Genomic DNA, 19,015 nt, shown 5'->3' with positions numbered 1-19,015 from the left:
ATGCAGTAATATAAACACCAACTTTATTCCTGAAACTAATCAGACCGATGATTGCGGATGTACAATTTTCACAGGAAGATGCGGTGAGTAAATCGTTTATCAAACTCAAGTGTATTGTTTCTTTCAATTATTTCTTGTTTTGGTATTATAGTATGTTCGGGGTGTGTTGTTGGAGATACAACATATCAGGTAAGGTTTGAAATCACTTGTTATGTCGCCAGTTTACAAGAAAGTGCGTTAAATTTAGGTTGGTGAGACTTGGACTGATGGGTGCATGGAGTATACGTGTCAACCGAATCCAGACGATAATTGCTTCACAACAATTTCACGAAATATTGGCCAGTGTGCGGGTCCACCGGATTGTCCTAATGGCGTCAATGACTTTCGCCACGAATACGATCCAGTTGGCAGCAGTTGCTGTCATACTTACAGATGCGGTAAGACAACCATTTCATTCTCAACACATTTCCCAGTTTTACACTTAATGTTTTTCAGAATGCAAATATTATACGATCGACGGTATTCAGTATGAGGTATGGGTCAAGTGGTGATAAGTTTCGGGTTATCTTTAGTGTTGTCATAACTCTTTATTGTTAATTTGTGAAGGTGGGAGATACCCTTCCTGATCCTAACGATCCGGACTGTCAAGAGATTGTGGTTGTCAGTCGAAATCTGTCCAATTGTCCATCTATAGAATATGAACCAACATACACTTGTCCTAATATTGATTGTGGCGTTTGTGGAGAAGAAGTGTTTGACTATGATGATATTTGTTGTGGGATCGTAAACAAGTGTGGTAAGTCAAAATAGAAAATGAATCATTTTTGCTGTTTTATGATATTTGTGAAGGACTCATATTGGTATTTCTATGAAAATTAGTTTTGGTGCTGGGAAATGCCCAACGTGTAGACCTGTGTCACAATGCAAAGTCATGCATCAGCAAGCAAAGCAGTGACGCAATTAAGTTAAATTTACGGTTGAATGAGCGCACATGTGCGTGCTGTTGTCATGGCGAATTTTAGGATGTTTGGGGCAGTTTTAGTGGGGTTTTGGGCTCTTTTAATGAGGTAGTTACTTGATGGTGGGTGCTGCTGAAAATTATGGTGAAAATGGAGCAAAAAATTCAGGCTGTATTTGTGGAAAAATGAATCGTTTAAGTGTCCAATCATTTTTGATTTTATGAAAGATTCATCCCATATCTACAAATTTTAATGAAAATTAGTGTGTGAAAAAATGGTTTAGCCGCCCCCCTGGGGCCATTTGCCACCCTGGTTACTCAGTATTTTGGTAAAACAAGCAACAAAAAATGAAACCTAATTTTGCAGAAAATTGAATCGTTTAACTGCCCACTCATTTCCGTTTTTGTGTAAGTCCCAACTCTTCTCTATGCAATGGCATCAAAGTTAGCTGCTGAAAAAGTACCTAAGCAACCCTCCAGGGCTGGTTATGACCCCCCCTGTTAGTGATATGATCTTCCAGGAGGCGTAACAAGTCCTTGCTCTGTACAGTTTTATCCAGGAGCAGCAGTTTTTTTTTTAACCTTGAAGAATATTAGGTCCCTATGTAAGTCACAAGACCCATCAACGGTTGTTGGGAAACAAGTGGAACAGTCACCAGGTGCATTATTGCAGAGGGCCTTGAAAACAGAATTTGCCCCATTTAATACCTATATAGGTCCTTAACAGACTTTCGTGCTTTTTACTTTGTGTTTCATGAATTTTGTCGCCTGATACAGTTTGTTTATTTTGTTGCAGTCCCCAAGACGTGTTCAAACATAACATGCGGCGATGATCAGGAAAGGGTTTTGAAATCCAATTCGACTTGTTGTGAAGAGTACGAATGTAGATGTAAGTGAACTTGAGGAAGAAATTATTTGTTTATATGTTTTTTACGTTTGACAACTTTATTGAAGGCAAATGTAGTGGCCTCGGAACTGGAAATCCCGAAATATTTCAATGCAAACAAGCCTTGGACTTTACAGGAAATTGTACCTACCTTGTAACAAAGGTGAGTTTTCTACAAATATGATTTTGTTATTTCCAAATCTATTATTTAACTTCCCAAAATGATTTCAAGTGGTTTAAACGCATGGATTACTTGTTTGGCAAAACCTTCTTTTGTTTATGTTGTTAGTTTTAAAGTTTTTTACATTGATAGTTTGCATGTTGCGAAATATGTTCTTTTTCTATTGTTACAAAATATGGAGTGTTTAGAAATCAATTATGTTTTTGTCACTAAATAACAAAACCGTCCTTGGTTCATTTAAAGTAATTGTTATTTAATTTTTAGCCAGTGGACAGTGACGATTACGAAGTGACTGCCAAGCAGGGCTTCTGCACTGAATTATATCCAGCAAGACAATTTACTGCCAACCAACTTTGTTTGGAAAGTGTATCTGTTAGATATTACAGTTTCATGTTTGAAATATTTCCAATCACCAGCCAGGTTTGTTTATCTGTATTATTTGGATACGTCAGTATCTCTTTTGTTCTTCTTACTAAATTGTGATGATGTAGGTCGAACTTAATGACGTCGTTATTACCGGATACGATCAAGGCGGTTTGAAGTTAGAACGAAGTGTAATTAACCACGGTTCCATTGCGTATGCCACACATATAACGTTGGATATATCACCGATCGGTTTATTGGTGGAATATCGAAACCCGGAAGTTGCGACAAATCCCAATGCAACAGGAAGTTTTGACATCTATCAGTATTCGAGTCACACCGAAAATGGAACATCAGGTTTATGCGGTAGGTTTAAGTGATTTTAAAAGGTTTTCTTATAGTGATTGGGTTATTGCATTGTGACAAATTTCACACAGGAAACTGCAACGGGGATGGAAATAGCGACGGTGAATGTCCAGATATTCCACCAGTCGACCAACAAGAATTTGTTACAGACTCTACATGTGCGCCACCTTGCGGTACAGGCGACTCTTGCCAGCAGGAGTCTTGCAAAAACATCGTACCTTGCGTTGTTTGCAAAAACTGCACGAGTTTTGGATTTAATGACCCATGTTTGGAATTGAGTAATGCTGCATTTGGTAAGTGTTACAAGACTTTAGTACGACAACACCGAAACTGTATGTGTGTGTAATACAACCATTTAAATTGATTCCAGCCCAATGTCATCAAGGGATCGATGTCGGTCAATTAGAAATTCAATGTTACGAGGAGCAATGTTACACCGATGCAGACGATCTGTCGGCCATCGAAGCTCAATGTACCATTTGCACGTCCAACTTTATTCAACAACATGTTTCATATTGTGAAAACGAAGGATATTGTGAAGATTATGATTCCGTTTTTGATTGCGACACTGGTACATGAATATTTTATTGTGCATCGTAACAGAATTGTCAATCACGACTGTTTAAATTAATTTTAGAAACTGGATCCTGTCCTGGTGATCAAGTGTATCAAGTTTGTGTGGATAGTTGTGAGAAAACGTGTGATCACGTTGTTGCTTCCAGCACTCCTGCATGGCACGCTTCCTTCTTTGAACATTATCCCTCCTATACTTACAATCCTCCTACGGCGCCACAATCGGTATGAGATAGTTAGTTGTTATCATTTCCTGCAGATGAAACCTTAATCCAGACTTATATCTTCGACAGGCTAAAGGATGTGAAACAAATATTGTTTCCAAATGCGAATGTCCTCAGGGTTACGTTTTAAAAACTTCAAGTGAAAGTGAATGTGTGAAGGAAGAATGTATGTATTTTACTAAAGATGAAACCGTTTCGACAAGGTCGAGGTCAAATGGTTTTGTTTAATTAGGTTGCTGTGACGATACACCTCCATGCAGTGATATAAACACCAACTTTATTCCTGAAACTAATCAGACCGATGATTGCGGATGTACAATTTTCACAGGAAGATGCGGTGAGTAAATCGTTTATCAAACTCAAGTGTATTGTTTCTTTCAATTATTTCTTGTTTTGGTATTATAGTATGTTCGGGGTGTGTTGTTGGAGATACAACATATCAGGTAAGGTTTGAAATCACTTGTTATGTCGCCAGTTTACAAGAAAGTGCGTTAAATTTAGGTTGGTGAGACTTGGACTGATGGGTGCATGGAGTATACGTGTCAACCGAATCCAGACGATAATTGCTTCACAACAATTTCACGAAATATTGGCCAGTGTGCGGGTCCACCGGATTGTCCTAATGGCGTCAATGACTTTCGCCACGAATACGATCCAGTTGGCAGCAGTTGCTGTCATACTTACAGATGCGGTAAGACAACCATTTCATTCTCAACACATTTCCCAGTTTTACACTTAATGTTTTTCAGAATGCAAATATTATACGATCGACGGTATTCAGTATGAGGTATGGGTCAAGTGGTGATAAGTTTCGGGTTATCTTTAGTGTTGTCATAACTCTTTATTGTTAATTTGTGAAGGTGGGAGATACCCTTCCTGATCCTAACGATCCGGACTGTCAAGAGATTGTGGTTGTCAGTCGAAATCTGTCCAATTGTCCATCTATAGAATATGAACCAACATACACTTGTCCTAATATTGATTGTGGCGTTTGTGGAGAAGAAGTGTTTGACTATGATGATATTTGTTGTGGGATCGTAAACAAGTGTGGTAAGTCAAAATAGAAAATGAATCATTTTTGCTGTTTTATGATATTTGTGAAGGACTCATATTGGTATTTCTATGAAAATTAGTTTTGGTGCTGGGAAATGCCCAACGTGTAGACCTGTGTCACAATGCAAAGTCATGCATCAGCAAGCAAAGCAGTGACGCAATTAAGTTAAATTTACGGTTGAATGAGCGCACATGTGCGTGCTGTTGTCATGGCGAATTTTAGGATGTTTGGGGCAGTTTTAGTGGGGTTTTGGGCTCTTTTAATGAGGTAGTTACTTGATGGTGGGTGCTGCTGAAAATTATGGTGAAAATGGAGCAAAAAATTCAGGCTGTATTTGTGGAAAAATGAATCGTTTAAGTGTCCAATCATTTTTGATTTTATGAAAGATTCATCCCATATCTACAAATTTTAATGAAAATTAGTGTGTGAAAAAATGGTTTAGCCGCCCCCCTGGGGCCATTTGCCACCCTGGTTACTCAGTATTTTGGTAAAACAAGCAACAAAAAATGAAACCTAATTTTGCAGAAAATTGAATCGTTTAACTGCCCACTCATTTCCGTTTTTGTGTAAGTCCCAACTCTTCTCTATGCAATGGCATCAAAGTTAGCTGCTGAAAAAGTACCTAAGCAACCCTCCAGGGCTGGTTATGACCCCCCCTGTTAGTGATATGATCTTCCAGGAGGCGTAACAAGTCCTTGCTCTGTACAGTTTTATCCAGGAGCAGCAGTTTTTTTTTTAACCTTGAAGAATATTAGGTCCCTATGTAAGTCACAAGACCCATCAACGGTTGTTGGGAAACAAGTGGAACAGTCACCAGGTGCATTATTGCAGAGGGCCTTGAAAACAGAATTTGCCCCATTTAATACCTATATAGGTCCTTAACAGACTTTCGTGCTTTTTACTTTGTGTTTCATGAATTTTGTCGCCTGATACAGTTTGTTTATTTTGTTGCAGTCCCCAAGACGTGTTCAAACATAACATGCGGCGATGATCAGGAAAGGGTTTTGAAATCCAATTCGACTTGTTGTGAAGAGTACGAATGTAGATGTAAGTGAACTTGAGGAAGAAATTATTTGTTTATATGTTTTTTACGTTTGACAACTTTATTGAAGGCAAATGTAGTGGCCTCGGAACTGGAAATCCCGAAATATTTCAATGCAAACAAGCCTTGGACTTTACAGGAAATTGTACCTACCTTGTAACAAAGGTGAGTTTTCTACAAATATGATTTTGTTATTTCCAAATCTATTATTTAACTTCCCAAAATGATTTCAAGTGGTTTAAACGCATGGATTACTTGTTTGGCAAAACCTTCTTTTGTTTATGTTGTTAGTTTTAAAGTTTTTTACATTGATAGTTTGCATGTTGCGAAATATGTTCTTTTTCTATTGTTACAAAATACGGAGTGTTTAGAAATCAATTATGTTTTTGTCACTAAATAACAAAACCGTCCTTGGTTCATTTAAAGTAATTGTTATTTAATTTTTAGCCAGTGGACAGTGACGATTACGAAGTGACTGCCAAGCAGGGCTTCTGCACTGAATTATATCCAGCAAGACAATTTACTGCCAACCAACTTTGTTTGGAAAGTGTATCTGTTAGATATTACAGTTTCATGTTTGAAATATTTCCAATCACCAGCCAGGTTTGTTTATCTGTATTATTTGGATACGTCAGTATCTCTTTTGTTCTTCTTACTAAATTGTGATGATGTAGGTCGAACTTAATGACGTCGTTATTACCGGATACGATCAAGGCGGTTTGAAGTTAGAACGAAGTGTAATTAACCACGGTTCCATTGCGTATGCCACACATATAACGTTGGATATATCACCGATCGGTTTATTGGTGGAATATCGAAACCCGGAAGTTGCGACAAATCCCAATGCAACAGGAAGTTTTGACATCTATCAGTATTCGAGTCACACCGAAAATGGAACATCAGGTTTATGCGGTAGGTTTAAGTGATTTTAAAAGGTTTTCTTATAGTGATTGGGTTATTGCATTGTGACAAATTTCACACAGGAAACTGCAACGGGGATGGAAATAGCGACGGTGAATGTCCAGATATTCCACCAGTCGACCAACAAGAATTTGTTACAGACTCTACATGTGCGCCACCTTGCGGTACAGGCGACTCCTGCCAGCAGGAGTCTTGCAAAAACATCGTACCTTGCGTTGTTTGCAAAAACTGCACGAGTTTTGGATATAATGACCCATGTTTGGAATTGAGTAATGCTGCATTTGGTAAGTGTTACAAGACTTTAGTACGACAACACCGAAACTGTATGTGTGCGTAATACAACCATATTAAATTGATTCCAGCCCAATGTCATCAAGGGATCGATGTCAGTCAATTAGAAATTCAATGTTACGAGGAGCAATGTTACACCGATGCAGACGATCTGTCGGCCATCGAAGCTCAATGTACCATTTGCACGTCCAACTTTATTCAACAACATGTTTCATATTGTGAAAACGAAGGATATTGTGAAGATTATGATTCCGTTTTTAATTGCGACACTGGTACATGAATATTTTATTGTGCATCGTAACAGAAATGTCAATCACGACTGTTTAAATTAATTTTAGAAACTGGATCCTGTCCTGGTGATCAAGTTTATCAAGTTTGTGTGGATAGTTGTGAGAAAACGTGTGATCACGTTGTTGCTTCCAGCACTCCTGCATGGCACGCTTCCTTCCTTGAACATTATCCCTCCTATACTTACAATCCTCCTACGGCGCCACAATCGGTATGAGACAGTTAGTTGTTATCATTTCCTGCAGATGATACCTTAAACCAGACTCATATCTTCGGCAGGCTGAAGGATGTGAAACAAATATTGTTTCCAAATGCGAATGTCCTCAGGGTTACGTTTTAAAAACTTCAAGTGAAAGTGAATGTGTGAAGGAAGAATGTATGTATTTTACTAAAGATGAAACCGTTTCGACAAGGTCGAGGTCAAATGGTTTTGTTTAATTAGGTTGCTGTGACGATACACCTCCATGCAGTGATATAAACACCAACTTTATTCCTGAAACTAATCAGACCGATGATTGCGGATGTACAATTTTCACAGGAAGATGCGGTGAGTAAATCGTTTATCAAACTCAAGTGTATTGTTTCTTTCAATTATTTCTTGTTTTGGTATTATAGTATGTTCGGGGTGTGTTGTTGGAGATACAACATATCAGGTAAGGTTTGAAATCACTTGTTATGTCGCCAGTTTACAAGAAAGTGCGTTAAATTTAGGTTGGTGAGACTTGGACTGATGGGTGCATGGAGTATACGTGTCAACCGAATCCAGACGATAATTGCTTCACAACAATTTCACGAAATATTGGCCAGTGTGCGGGTCCACCGGATTGTCCTAATGGCGTCAATGACTTTCGCCACGAATACGATCCAGTTGGCAGCAGTTGCTGTCATACTTACAGATGCGGTAAGACAACCATTTCATTCTCAACACATTTCCCAGTTTTACACTTAATGTTTTTCAGAATGCATATATTATACGATCGACGGTATTCAGTATGAGGTATGGGTCAAGTGGTGATAAGTTTCGGGTTATCTTTAGTGTTGTCATAACTCTTTATTGTTAATTTGTGAAGGTGGGAGATACCCTTCCTGATCCTAACGATCCGGACTGTCAAGAGATTGTGGTTGTCAGTCGAAATCTGTCCAATTGTCCATCTATAGAATATGAACCAACATACACTTGTCCTAATATTGATTGTGGCGTTTGTGGAGAAGAAGTGTTTGACTATGATGATATTTGTTGTGGGATCGTAAACAAGTGTGGTAAGTCAAAATAGAAAATGAATCATTTTTGCTGTTTTATGATATTTGTGAAGGACGCATATTGGTATTTCTATGAAAATTAGTTTTGGTGCTGGGAAATGCAAGCAGTGACGCAATTAAGTTAAATTTACGGTTGAATGAGCGCACATGTGCGTGCTGTTGTCATGGCGAATTTTAGGATGTTTGGGGCAGTTTTAGTGGGGTTTTGGGCTCTTTTAATGAGGTAGTTACTTGATGGTGGGTGCTGCTGAAAATTATGGTGAAAATGGAGCAAAAAATTCAGGCTGTATTTGTGGAAAAATGAATCGTTTAAGTGTCCAATCATTTTTGATTTTATGAAAGATTCATCCCATATCTACAAATTTTAATGAAAATTAGTGTGTGAAAAAATGGTTTAGCCGCCCCCCTGGGGCCATTTGCCACCCTGGTTACTCAGTATTTTGGTAAAACAAGCAACAAAAAATGAAACCTAATTTTGCAGAAAATTGAATCGTTTAACTGCCCACTCATTTCCGTTTTTGTGTAAGTCCCAACTCTTCTCTATGCAATGGCATCAAAGTTAGCTGCTGAAAAAGTACCTAAGCAACCCTCCAGGGCTGGTTATGACCCCCCCTGTTAGTGATATGATCTTCCAAGAGGCGTAACAAGTCCTTGCTCTGTACAGTTTCATCCAGGAGCAGCAATTTTTTTTTTAACCTTGAAGAATATTAGGTCCCTATGTAAGTCACAAGACCCATCAACGGTTGTTGGGAAACAAGTGGAACAGTCACCAGGTGCATTATTGCAGAGGGCCTTGAAAACAGAATTTGCCCCATTTAATACCTATATAGGTCCTTAACAGACTTTCGTGCTTTTTACTTTGTGTTTCATGAATTTTGTCGCCTGATACAGTTTGTTTATTTTGTTGCAGTCCCCAAGACGTGTTCAAACATAACATGCGGCGATGATCAGGAAAGGGTTTTGAAATCCAATTCGACTTGTTGTGAAGAGTACGAATGTAGATGTAAGTGAACTTGAGGAAGAAATTATTTGTTTATGTGTTTTTTACGTTTGACAACTTTATTGAAGGCAAATGTAGTGGCCTCGGAACTGGAAATCCCGAAATATTTCAATGCAAACAAGCCTTGGACTTTACAGGAAATTGTACCTACCTTGTAACAAAGGTGAGTTTTCTACAAATATGATTTTGTTATTTCCAAATCTATTATTTAACTTACCAAAATGATTTCAAGTGGTTTAAACGCATGGATTACTTGTTTGGCAAAACCTTCTTTTGTTTATGTTGTTAGTTTTAAAGTTTTTTACATTGATAGTTTGCATGTTGCGAAATATGTTCTTTTTCTATTGTTACAAAATACGGAGTGTTTAGAAATGAATTATGTTTTTGTCACTATATAACAAAACCATCCTCGGTTCATTTAAAGTAATTGTTATTTAATTTTTAGCCAGTGGACAGTGACGATTACGAAGTGACTGCCAAGCAGGGCTTCTGCACTGAATTATATCCAGCAAGACAATTTACTGCCAACCAACTTTGTTTGGAAAGTGTATCTGTTAGATATTACAGTTTCATGTTTGAAATATTTCCAATCACCAGCCAGGTTTGTTTATCTGTATTATTTGGATACGTCAGTATCTCTTTTGTTCTTCTTACTAAATTGTGATGATGTAGGTCGAACTTAATGACGTCGTTATTACCGGATACGATCAAGGCGGTTTGAAGTTAGAACGAAGTGTAATTAACCACGGTTCCATTGCGTATGCCACACATATAACGTTGGATATATCACCGATCGGTTTATTGGTGGAATATCGAAACCCGGAAGTTGCGACAAATCCCAATGCAACAGGAAGTTTTGACATCTATCAGTATTCGAGTCACACCGAAAATGGAACATCAGGTTTATGCGGTAGGTTTAAGTGATTTTAAAAGGTTTTCTTATAGTGATTGGGTTATTGCATTGTGACAAATTTCACACAGGAAACTGCAACGGGGATGGAAATAGCGACGGTGAATGTCCAGATATTCCACCAGTCGACCAACAAGAATTTGTTACAGACTCTACATGTGCGCCACCTTGCGGTACAGGCGACTCTTGCCAGCAGGAGTCTTGCAAAAACATCGTACCTTGCGTTGTTTGCAAAAACTGCACGAGTTTTGGATTTAATGACCCATGTTTGGAATTGAGTAATGCTGCATTTGGTAAGTGTTACAAGACTTTAGTGCGACAACACCGAAACTGTATGTGTGTGTAATACAACCATTTAAATTGATTCCAGCCCAATGTCATCAAGGGATCGATGTCGGTCAATTAGAAATTCAATGTTACGAGGAGCAATGTTACACCGATGCAGACGATCTGTCGGCCATCGAAGCTCAATGTACCATTTGCACGTCCAACTTTATTCAACAACATGTTTCATATTGTGAAAACGAAGGATATTGTGAAGATTATGATTCCGTTTTTAATTGCGACACTGGTACATGAATATTTTATTGTGCATCGTAACAGAATTGTCAATCACGACTGTTTAAATTAATTTTAGAAACTGGATCCTGTCCTGGTGATCAAGTGTATCAAGTTTGTGTGGATAGTTGTGAGAAAACGTGTGATCACGTTGTTGCTTCCAGCACTCCTGCATGGCACGCTTCCTTCTTTGAACATTATCCCTCCTATACTTACAATCCTCCTACGGCGCCACAATCGGTATGAGATAGTTAGTTGTTATCATTTCCTGCAGATGATACCTTAAACCAGACTTATATCTTCGACAGGCTGAAGGATGTGAAACAAATATTGTTTCCAAATGCGAATGTCCTCAGGGTTACGTTTTGAAAACTTCAAGTGAAAGTGAATGTGTGAAGGAAGAATGTATGTATTTTACTAAAGATGAAACCGTTTCGACAAGGTCGAGGTCAAATGGTTTTGTTTAATTAGGTTGCTGTGACGATACACCTCCATGCAGTGATATAAACACCAACTTTATTCCTGAAACTAATCAGACCGATGATTGCGGATGTACAATTTTCACAGGAAGATGCGGTGAGTAAATCGTTTATCAAACTCAAGTGTATTGTTTCTTTCAATTATTTCTTGTTTTGGTATTATAGTATGTTCGGGGTGTGTTGTTGGAGATACAACATATCAGGTAAGGTTGAAATCACTTGTTATGTCGCCAGTTTACAAGAAAGTGAGTTAAATTTAGGTTGGTGAGACTTGGACTGATGGGTGCATGGAGTATACGTGTCAACCGAATCCAGACGATAATTGCTTCACAACAATTTCACGAAATATTGGCCAGTGTGCGGGTCCACCGGATTGTCCTAATGGCGTCAATGACTTTCGCCACGAATACGATCCAGTTGGCAGCAGTTGCTGTCATACTTACAGATGCGGTAAGACAACCATTTCATTCTCAACACATTTCCCAGTTTTACACTTAATGTTTTTCAGAATGTAAATATTATACGATCGACGGTATTCAGTATGAGGTATGGGTCAAGTGGTGATAAGTTTCGGGTTATCTTTAGTGTTGTCATAACTCTTTATTGTTAATTTGTGAAGGTGGGAGATACCCTTCCTGATCCTAACGATCCGGACTGTCAAGAGATTGTGGTTGTCAGTCGAAATCTGTCCAATTGTCCATCTATAGAATATGAACCAACATACACTTGTCCTAATATTGATTGTGGCGTTTGTGGAGAAGAAGTGTTTGACTATGATGATATTTGTTGTGGGATCGTAAACAAGTGTGGTAAGTCAAAATAGAAAATGAATCATTTTTGCTGTTTTATGATATTTGTGAAGGACGCATATTGGTATTTCTATGAAAATTAGTTTTGGTGCTGGGAAATGCCCAACGTGTAGACCTGTGTCACAATGCAAAGTCATGCATCAGCAAGCAAAGCAGTGACGCAATTAAGTTAAATTTACGGTTGAATGAGCGCATATGTGCGTGCTGTTGTCATGGCGAATTTTAGGATGTTTGGGGCAGTTTTAGTGGGGTTTTGGGCTATTTTAATGAGGTAGTTACTTGATGGTGGGTGCTGCTGAAAATTATGGTGAAAATGGAGCAAAAAATTCAGGCTGTATTTGTGGAAAAATGAATCGTTTAAGTGTCCAATCATTTTTGATTTTATGAAAGATTCATCCCATATCTACAAATTTTAATGAAAATTAGTGTGTGAAAAAATGGTTTAGCCGCCCCCCTGGGGCCATTTGCCACCCTGGTTACTCAGTATTTTGGTAAAACAAGCAACAAAAAATGAAACCTAATTTTGCAGAAAATTGAATCGTTTAACTGCCCACTCATTTCCGTTTTTGTGTAAGTCCCAACTCTTCTCTATGCAATGGCATCAAAGTTAGCTGCTGAAAAAGTACCTAAGCAACCCTCCAGGGCTGGTTATGACCCCCCCTGTTAGTGATATGATCTTCCAGGAGGCGTAACAAGTCCTTGCTCTGTACAGTTTCATCCAGGAGCAGCAATTTTTTTTTTTAACCTTGAAGAATATTAGGTCCCTATGTAAGTCACAAGACCCATCAACGGTTGTTGGGAAACAAGTGGAACAGTCACCAGGTGCATTATTGCAGAGGGCCTTGAAAACAGAATTTGCCCCATTTAATACCTATATAGGTCCTTAACAGACTTTCGTGCTTTTTACTTTGTGTTTCATGAATTTTGTCGCCTGATACAGTTTGTTTATTTTGTTGCAGTCCCCAAGACGTGTTCAAACATAACATGCGGCGATGATCAGGAAAGGGTTTTGAAATCCAATTCGACTTGTTGTGAAGAGTACGAATGTAGATGTAAGTGAACTTGAGGAAGAAATTATTTGTTTATGTGTTTTTTACGTTTGACAACTTTATTGAAGGCAAATGTAGTGGCCTCGGAACTGGAAATCCCGAAATATTTCAATGCAAACAAGCCTTGGACTTTACAGGAAATTGTACCTACCTTGTAACAAAGGTGAGTTTTCTACAAATATGATTTTGTTATTTCCAAATCTATTATTTAACTTACCAAAATGATTTCAAGTGGTTTAAACGCATGGATTACTTGTTTGGCAAAACCTTCTTTTGTTTATGTTGTTAGTTTTAAAGTTTTTTACATTGATAGTTTGCATGTTGCGAAATATGTTCTTTTTCTATTGTTAGAAAATACGGAGTGTTTAGAAATCAATTATGTTTTTGTCACTAAATAACAAAACCATCCTCGGTTGATTTAAAGTAATTGTTATTTTATTTTTAGCCAGTGGACAGTGACGATTACGAAGTGACTGCCAAGCAGGGCTTCTGCACTGAATTATATCCAGCAAGACAATTTACTGCCAACCAACTTTGTTTGGAAAGTGTATCTGTTAGATATTACAGTTTCATGTTTGAAATATTTCCAATCACCAGCCAGGTTTGTTTATCTGTATTATTTGGATACGTCAGTATCTCTTTTGTTCTTCTTACTAAATTGTGATGATGTAGGTCGAACTTAATGACGTCGTTATTACCGGATACGATCAAGGCGGTTTGAAGTTAGAACGAAGTGTAATTAACCACGGTTCCATTGCGTATGCCACACATATAACGTTGGATATATCACCGATCGGTTTATTGGTGGAATATCGAAACCCGGAAGTTGCGACAAATCCCAATGCAACAGGAAGTTTTGACATCTATCAGTATTCGAGTCACACCGAAAATGGAACATCAGGTTTATGCGGTAGGTTTAAGTGATTTTAAAAGGTTTTCTTATAGTGATTGGGTTATTGCATTGTGACAAATTTCACACAGGAAACTGCAACGGAGATGGAAATAGCGACGGTGAATGTCCAGATATTCCACCAGTCGACCAACAAGAATTTGTTACAGACTCTACATGTGCGCCACCTTGCGGTACAGGCGACTCTTGCCAGCAGGAGTCTTGCAAAAACATCGTACCTTGCGTTGTTTGCAAAAACTGCACGAGTTTTGGATTTAATGACCCATGTTTGGAATTGAGTAATGCTGCATTTGGTAAGTGTTACAAGACTTTAGTACGACAACACCGAAACTGTATGTGTGTGTAATACAACCATTTAAATTGATTCCAGCCCAATGTCATCAAGGGATCGATGTCGGTCAATTAGAAATTCAATGTTACGAGGAGCAATGTTACACCGATGCAGACGATCTGTCGGCCATCGAAGCTCAATGTACCATTTGCACGTCCAACTTTATTCAACAACATGTTTCATATTGTGAAAACGAAGGATATTGTGAAGATTATGATTCCGTTTTTAATTGCGACACTGGTACATGAATATTTTATTGTGCATCGTAACAGAATTGTCAATCACGACTGTTTAAATTAATTTTAGAAACTGGATCCTGTCCTGGTGATCAAGTGTATCAAGTTTGTGTGGATAGTTGTGAGAAAACGTGTGATCACGTTGTTGCTTCCAGCACTCCTGCATGGCACGCTTCCTTCTTTGAACATTATCCCTCCTATACTTACAATCCTCCTACGGCGCCACAATCGGTATGAGATAGTTAGTTGTTATCATTTCCTGCAGATGATACCTTAAACCAGACTCATATCTTCGACAGGCTGAAGGATGTGAAACAAATATTGTTTCCAAATGCGAATGTCCTCAGGGTTACGTTTTGAAAACTTCAAGTGAAAGTGAATGTGTGAAGGAAGAATGTATGTATTTTACTAAAGATGAAACCGTTTCGACAAGGTCGAGGTCAAATGGTTTTGTTTAATTAGGTTGCTGTGACGATACACCTCCATGCAGTGATATAAACACCAACTTTATTCCTGAAACTAATCAGACCGATGATTGCGGATGTACAATTTTCACAGGAAGATGCGGTGAGTAAATCGTTTATCAAACTCAAGTGTATTGTTTCTTTCAATTATTTCTTGTTTTGGTATTATAGTATGTTCGGGGTGTGTTGTTGGAGATACAACATATCAGGTAAGGTTTGAAATCACTTGTTATGTCGCCAGTTTACAAGAAAGTGCGTTAAATTTAGGTTGGTGAGACTTGGACTGATGGGTGCATGGAGTATACGTGTCAACCGAATCCAGACGATAATTGCTTCACAACAATTTCACGAAATATTGGCCAGTGTGCGGGTCCACCGGATTGTCCTAATGGCGTCAATGACTTTCGCCACGAATACGATCCAGTTGGCAGCAGTTGCTGTCATACTTACAGATGCGGTAAGACAACCATTTCATTCTCAACACATTTCCCAGTTTTACACTTAATGTTTTTCAGAATGCAAATATTATACGATCGACGGTATTCAGTATGAGGTATGGGTCAAATGGTGATAAGTTTCGGGTTATCTTTAGTGTTGTCATAACTCTTTATTGTTAATTTGTGAAGGTGGGAGATACCCTTCCTGATCCTAACGATCCGGACTGTCAAGAGATTGTGGTTGTCAGTCGAAATCTGTCCAATTGTCCATCTATAGAATATGAACCAACATACACTTGTCCTAATATTGATTGTGGCGTTTGTGGAGAAGAAGTGTTTGACTATGATGATATTTGTTGTGGGATCGTAAACAAGTGTGGTAAGTCAAAATAGAAAATGAATCATTTTTGCTGTTTTATGATATTTGTGAAGGACGCATATTGGTATTTCTATGAAAATTAGTTTTGGTGCTGGGAAATGCCCAACGTGTAGACCTGTGTCACAATGCAAAGTCATGCATCAGCAAGCAAAGCAGTGACGCAATTAAGTTAAATTTACGGTTGAATGAGCGCATATGTGCGTGCTGTTGTCATGGCGAATTTTAGGATGTTTGGGGCAGTTTTAGTGGGGTTTCGGCTATTTTAATGAGGTAGTTACTTGATGGTGGGTGCTGCTGAAAATTATGGTGAAAATGGAGCAAAAAATTCAGGCTGTATTTGTGAAAAAATGAATCGTTTAAGTGTCCAATCATTTTTGATTTTATGAAAGATTGATCCCATATCTACAAATTTTGATGAAAATTAGTGTGTGAAAAAATGGTTTAGCCGCCCCCCTGGGGCCATTTGCCACCCTGGTTACTCAGTATTTTGGTAAAACAAGCAACAAAAAATGAAACCTAATTTTGCAGAAAATTGAATCGTTTAACTGCCCACTCATTTCCGTTTTTGTGTAAGTCCCAACTCTTCTCTATGCAATGGCATCAAAGTTAGCTGCTGAAAAAGTACCTAAGCAACCCTCCATGGCTGGTTATGACCCCCCCTGTTAGTGATATGATCTTCCAGGAGGCGTAACAAGTCCTTGCTCTGTACAGTTTCATCCAGGAGCAGCAATTTTTTTTTTTAACCTTGAAGAATATTAGGTCCCTATGTAAGTCACAAGACCCATCAACGGTTGTTGGGAAACAAGTGGAACAGTCACCAGGTGCATTATTGCAGAGGGCCTTGAAAACAGAATTTGCCCCATTTAATACCTATATAGGTCCTTAACAGACTTTCGTGCTTTTTACTTTGTGTTTCATGAGTTTTGTCGCCTGATACAGTTTGTTTATTTTGTTGCAGTCCCCAAGACGTGTTCAAACATAACATGCGGCGATGATCAGGAAAGGGTTTTGAAATCCAATTCGACTTGTTGTGAAGAGTACGAATGTAGATGTAAGTGAAGTTGAGGAAGAAATTATTTGTTTATATGTTTTTTACGTTTGACAACTTTATTGAAGGCAAATGTAGTGGCCTCGGAACTGGAAATCCCGAAATATTTCAATGCAAACAAGCCTTGGACTTTACAGGAAATTGTACCTACCTTGTAACAAAGGTGAGTTTTCTACAAATATGATTTTGTTATTTCCAAATCTATTATTTAACTTACCAAAATGATTTCAAGTGGTTTAAACGCATGGATTACTTGTTTGGCAAAACCTTCTTTTGTTTATGTTGTTAGTTTTAAAGTTTTTTACATTGATAGTTTGCATGTTGCAGAATATGTTCTTTTTCTATTGTTACAAAATATGGAGTGTTTAGAAATCAATTATGTTTTTGTCACTAAATAACAAAACCATCCTCGGTTGATTTAAAGTAATTGTTATTTTATTTTTAGCCAGTGGACAGTGACGATTACGAAGTGACTGCCAAGCAGGGCTTCTGTACTGAATTATATCCAGCAAGACAATTTACTGCCAACCAACTTTGTTTGGAAAGTGTATCTGTTAGATATTACAGTTTCATGTTTGAAATATTTCCAGTCACCAGCCAGGTTTGTTTATCTGTATTATTTGGATACGTCAGTATCTCTTTTGTTCTTCTTACTAAATTGTGATGATGTAGGTCGAACTTAATGACGTCGTTATTACCGGATACGATCAAGGCGGTTTGAAGTTAGAACGAAGTGTAATTAACCACGGTTCCATTGCGTATGCCACACATATAACGTTGGATATATCACCGATCGGTTTATTGGTGGAATATCGAAACCCGGAAGTTGCGACAAATCCCAATGCAACAGGAAGTTTTGACATCTATCAGTATTCGAGTCACACCGAAAATGGAACATCAGGTTTATGCGGTAGGTTTAAGTGATTTGAAAAGGTTTTCTTATAGTGATTGGGTTATTGCATTGTGACAAATTTCACACAGGAAACTGCAACGGGGATGGAAATAGCGACGGTGAATGTCCAGATATTCCACCAGTCGACCAACAAGAATTTGTTACAGACTCTACATGTGCGCCACCTTGCGGTACAGGCGACTCTTGCCAGCAGGAGTCTTGCAAAAACATCGTACCTTGCGTTGTTTGCAAAAACTGCACGAGTTTTGGATTTAATGACCCATGTTTGGAATTGAGTAATGCTGCATTTGGTAAGTGTTACAAGACTTTAGTACGACAACACCGAAACTGTATGTGTGTGTAATACAACCATTTAAATTGATTCCAGCCCAATGTCATCAAGGGATCGATGTCGGTCAATTAGAAATTCAATGTTACGAGGAGCAATGTTACACCGATGCAGACGATCTGTCGGCCATCGAAGCTCAATGTACCATTTGCACGTCCAACTTTATTCAACAACATGTTTCATATTGTGAAAACGAAGGATATTGTGAAGATTATGATTCCGTTTTTAATTGCGACACTGGTACATGAATATTTTATTGTGCATCGTAACAGAATTGTCAATCACGACTGTTTAAATTAATTTTAGAAACTGGATCCTGTCCTGGTGATCAAGTGTATCAAGTTTGTGTGGATAGTTGTGAGAAAACGTGTGATCACGTTGTTGCTTCCAGCACTCCTGCATGGCACGCTTCCTTCTTTGAACATTATCCCTCCTATACTTACAATCCTCCTACGGCGCCACAATCGGTATGAGATAGTTAGTTGTTATCATTTCCTGCAGATGATACCTTAAACCAGACTTATATCTTCGACAGGCTGAAGGATGTGAAACAAATATTGTTTCCAAATGCGAATGTCCTCAGGGTTACGTTTTGAAAACTTCAAGTGAAAGTGAATGTGTGAAGGAAGAATGTATGTATTTTACTAAAGATGAAACCGTTTCGACAAGGTCGAGGTCAAATGGTTTTGTTTAATTAGGTTGCTGTGACGATACACCTCCATGCAGTGATATAAACACCAACTTTATTCCTGAAACT

General features: G+C 38.3%; 1 protein-coding gene across 1 annotated transcript; it reads left to right on the top strand.

Annotated features, from left to right (window-relative positions):
* The first annotated feature begins 47 nt into the window (after nucleotides 1-47).
* On the top strand, nucleotides 48-18,952 carry LOC145895596 (uncharacterized). Its single transcript, XM_082984398.1, has 64 exons — nucleotides 48-83; nucleotides 152-189; nucleotides 248-437; nucleotides 607-796; nucleotides 1,755-1,847; nucleotides 1,913-2,007; nucleotides 2,290-2,445; nucleotides 2,517-2,754; nucleotides 2,826-3,047; nucleotides 3,125-3,325; nucleotides 3,392-3,552; nucleotides 3,621-3,717; nucleotides 3,784-3,888; nucleotides 3,957-3,994; nucleotides 4,053-4,242; nucleotides 4,301-4,338; nucleotides 4,412-4,601; nucleotides 5,560-5,652; nucleotides 5,718-5,812; nucleotides 6,095-6,250; nucleotides 6,322-6,559; nucleotides 6,631-6,852; nucleotides 6,931-7,131; nucleotides 7,198-7,358; nucleotides 7,427-7,523; nucleotides 7,590-7,694; nucleotides 7,763-7,800; nucleotides 7,859-8,048; nucleotides 8,107-8,144; nucleotides 8,218-8,407; nucleotides 9,318-9,410; nucleotides 9,476-9,570; nucleotides 9,853-10,008; nucleotides 10,080-10,317; nucleotides 10,389-10,610; nucleotides 10,688-10,888; nucleotides 10,955-11,115; nucleotides 11,184-11,280; nucleotides 11,347-11,451; nucleotides 11,520-11,557; nucleotides 11,615-11,804; nucleotides 11,863-11,900; nucleotides 11,974-12,163; nucleotides 13,123-13,215; nucleotides 13,281-13,375; nucleotides 13,658-13,813; nucleotides 13,885-14,122; nucleotides 14,194-14,415; nucleotides 14,493-14,693; nucleotides 14,760-14,920; nucleotides 14,989-15,085; nucleotides 15,152-15,256; nucleotides 15,325-15,362; nucleotides 15,421-15,610; nucleotides 15,669-15,706; nucleotides 15,780-15,969; nucleotides 16,928-17,020; nucleotides 17,086-17,180; nucleotides 17,463-17,618; nucleotides 17,690-17,927; nucleotides 17,999-18,220; nucleotides 18,298-18,498; nucleotides 18,565-18,638; nucleotides 18,794-18,952. The coding sequence occupies exons 1-64, from the start codon at nucleotides 48-50 to the stop codon at nucleotides 18,950-18,952; spliced, it is 8,988 nt and encodes a 2,995-aa protein (XP_082840524.1).
* The last annotated feature ends 63 nt before the right edge of the window (nucleotides 18,953-19,015 follow it).

This window comes from Ascidia mentula, chromosome 3 (genome assembly GCF_947561715.1).
Source record: "Ascidia mentula chromosome 3, kaAscMent1.1, whole genome shotgun sequence".
Classification (NCBI taxonomy): Eukaryota; Metazoa; Chordata; class Ascidiacea; order Phlebobranchia; family Ascidiidae; genus Ascidia; species Ascidia mentula.
Note: the sequence above shows the minus strand (reverse complement) of the source record. Positions and strands in the feature narration are given on the sequence as shown.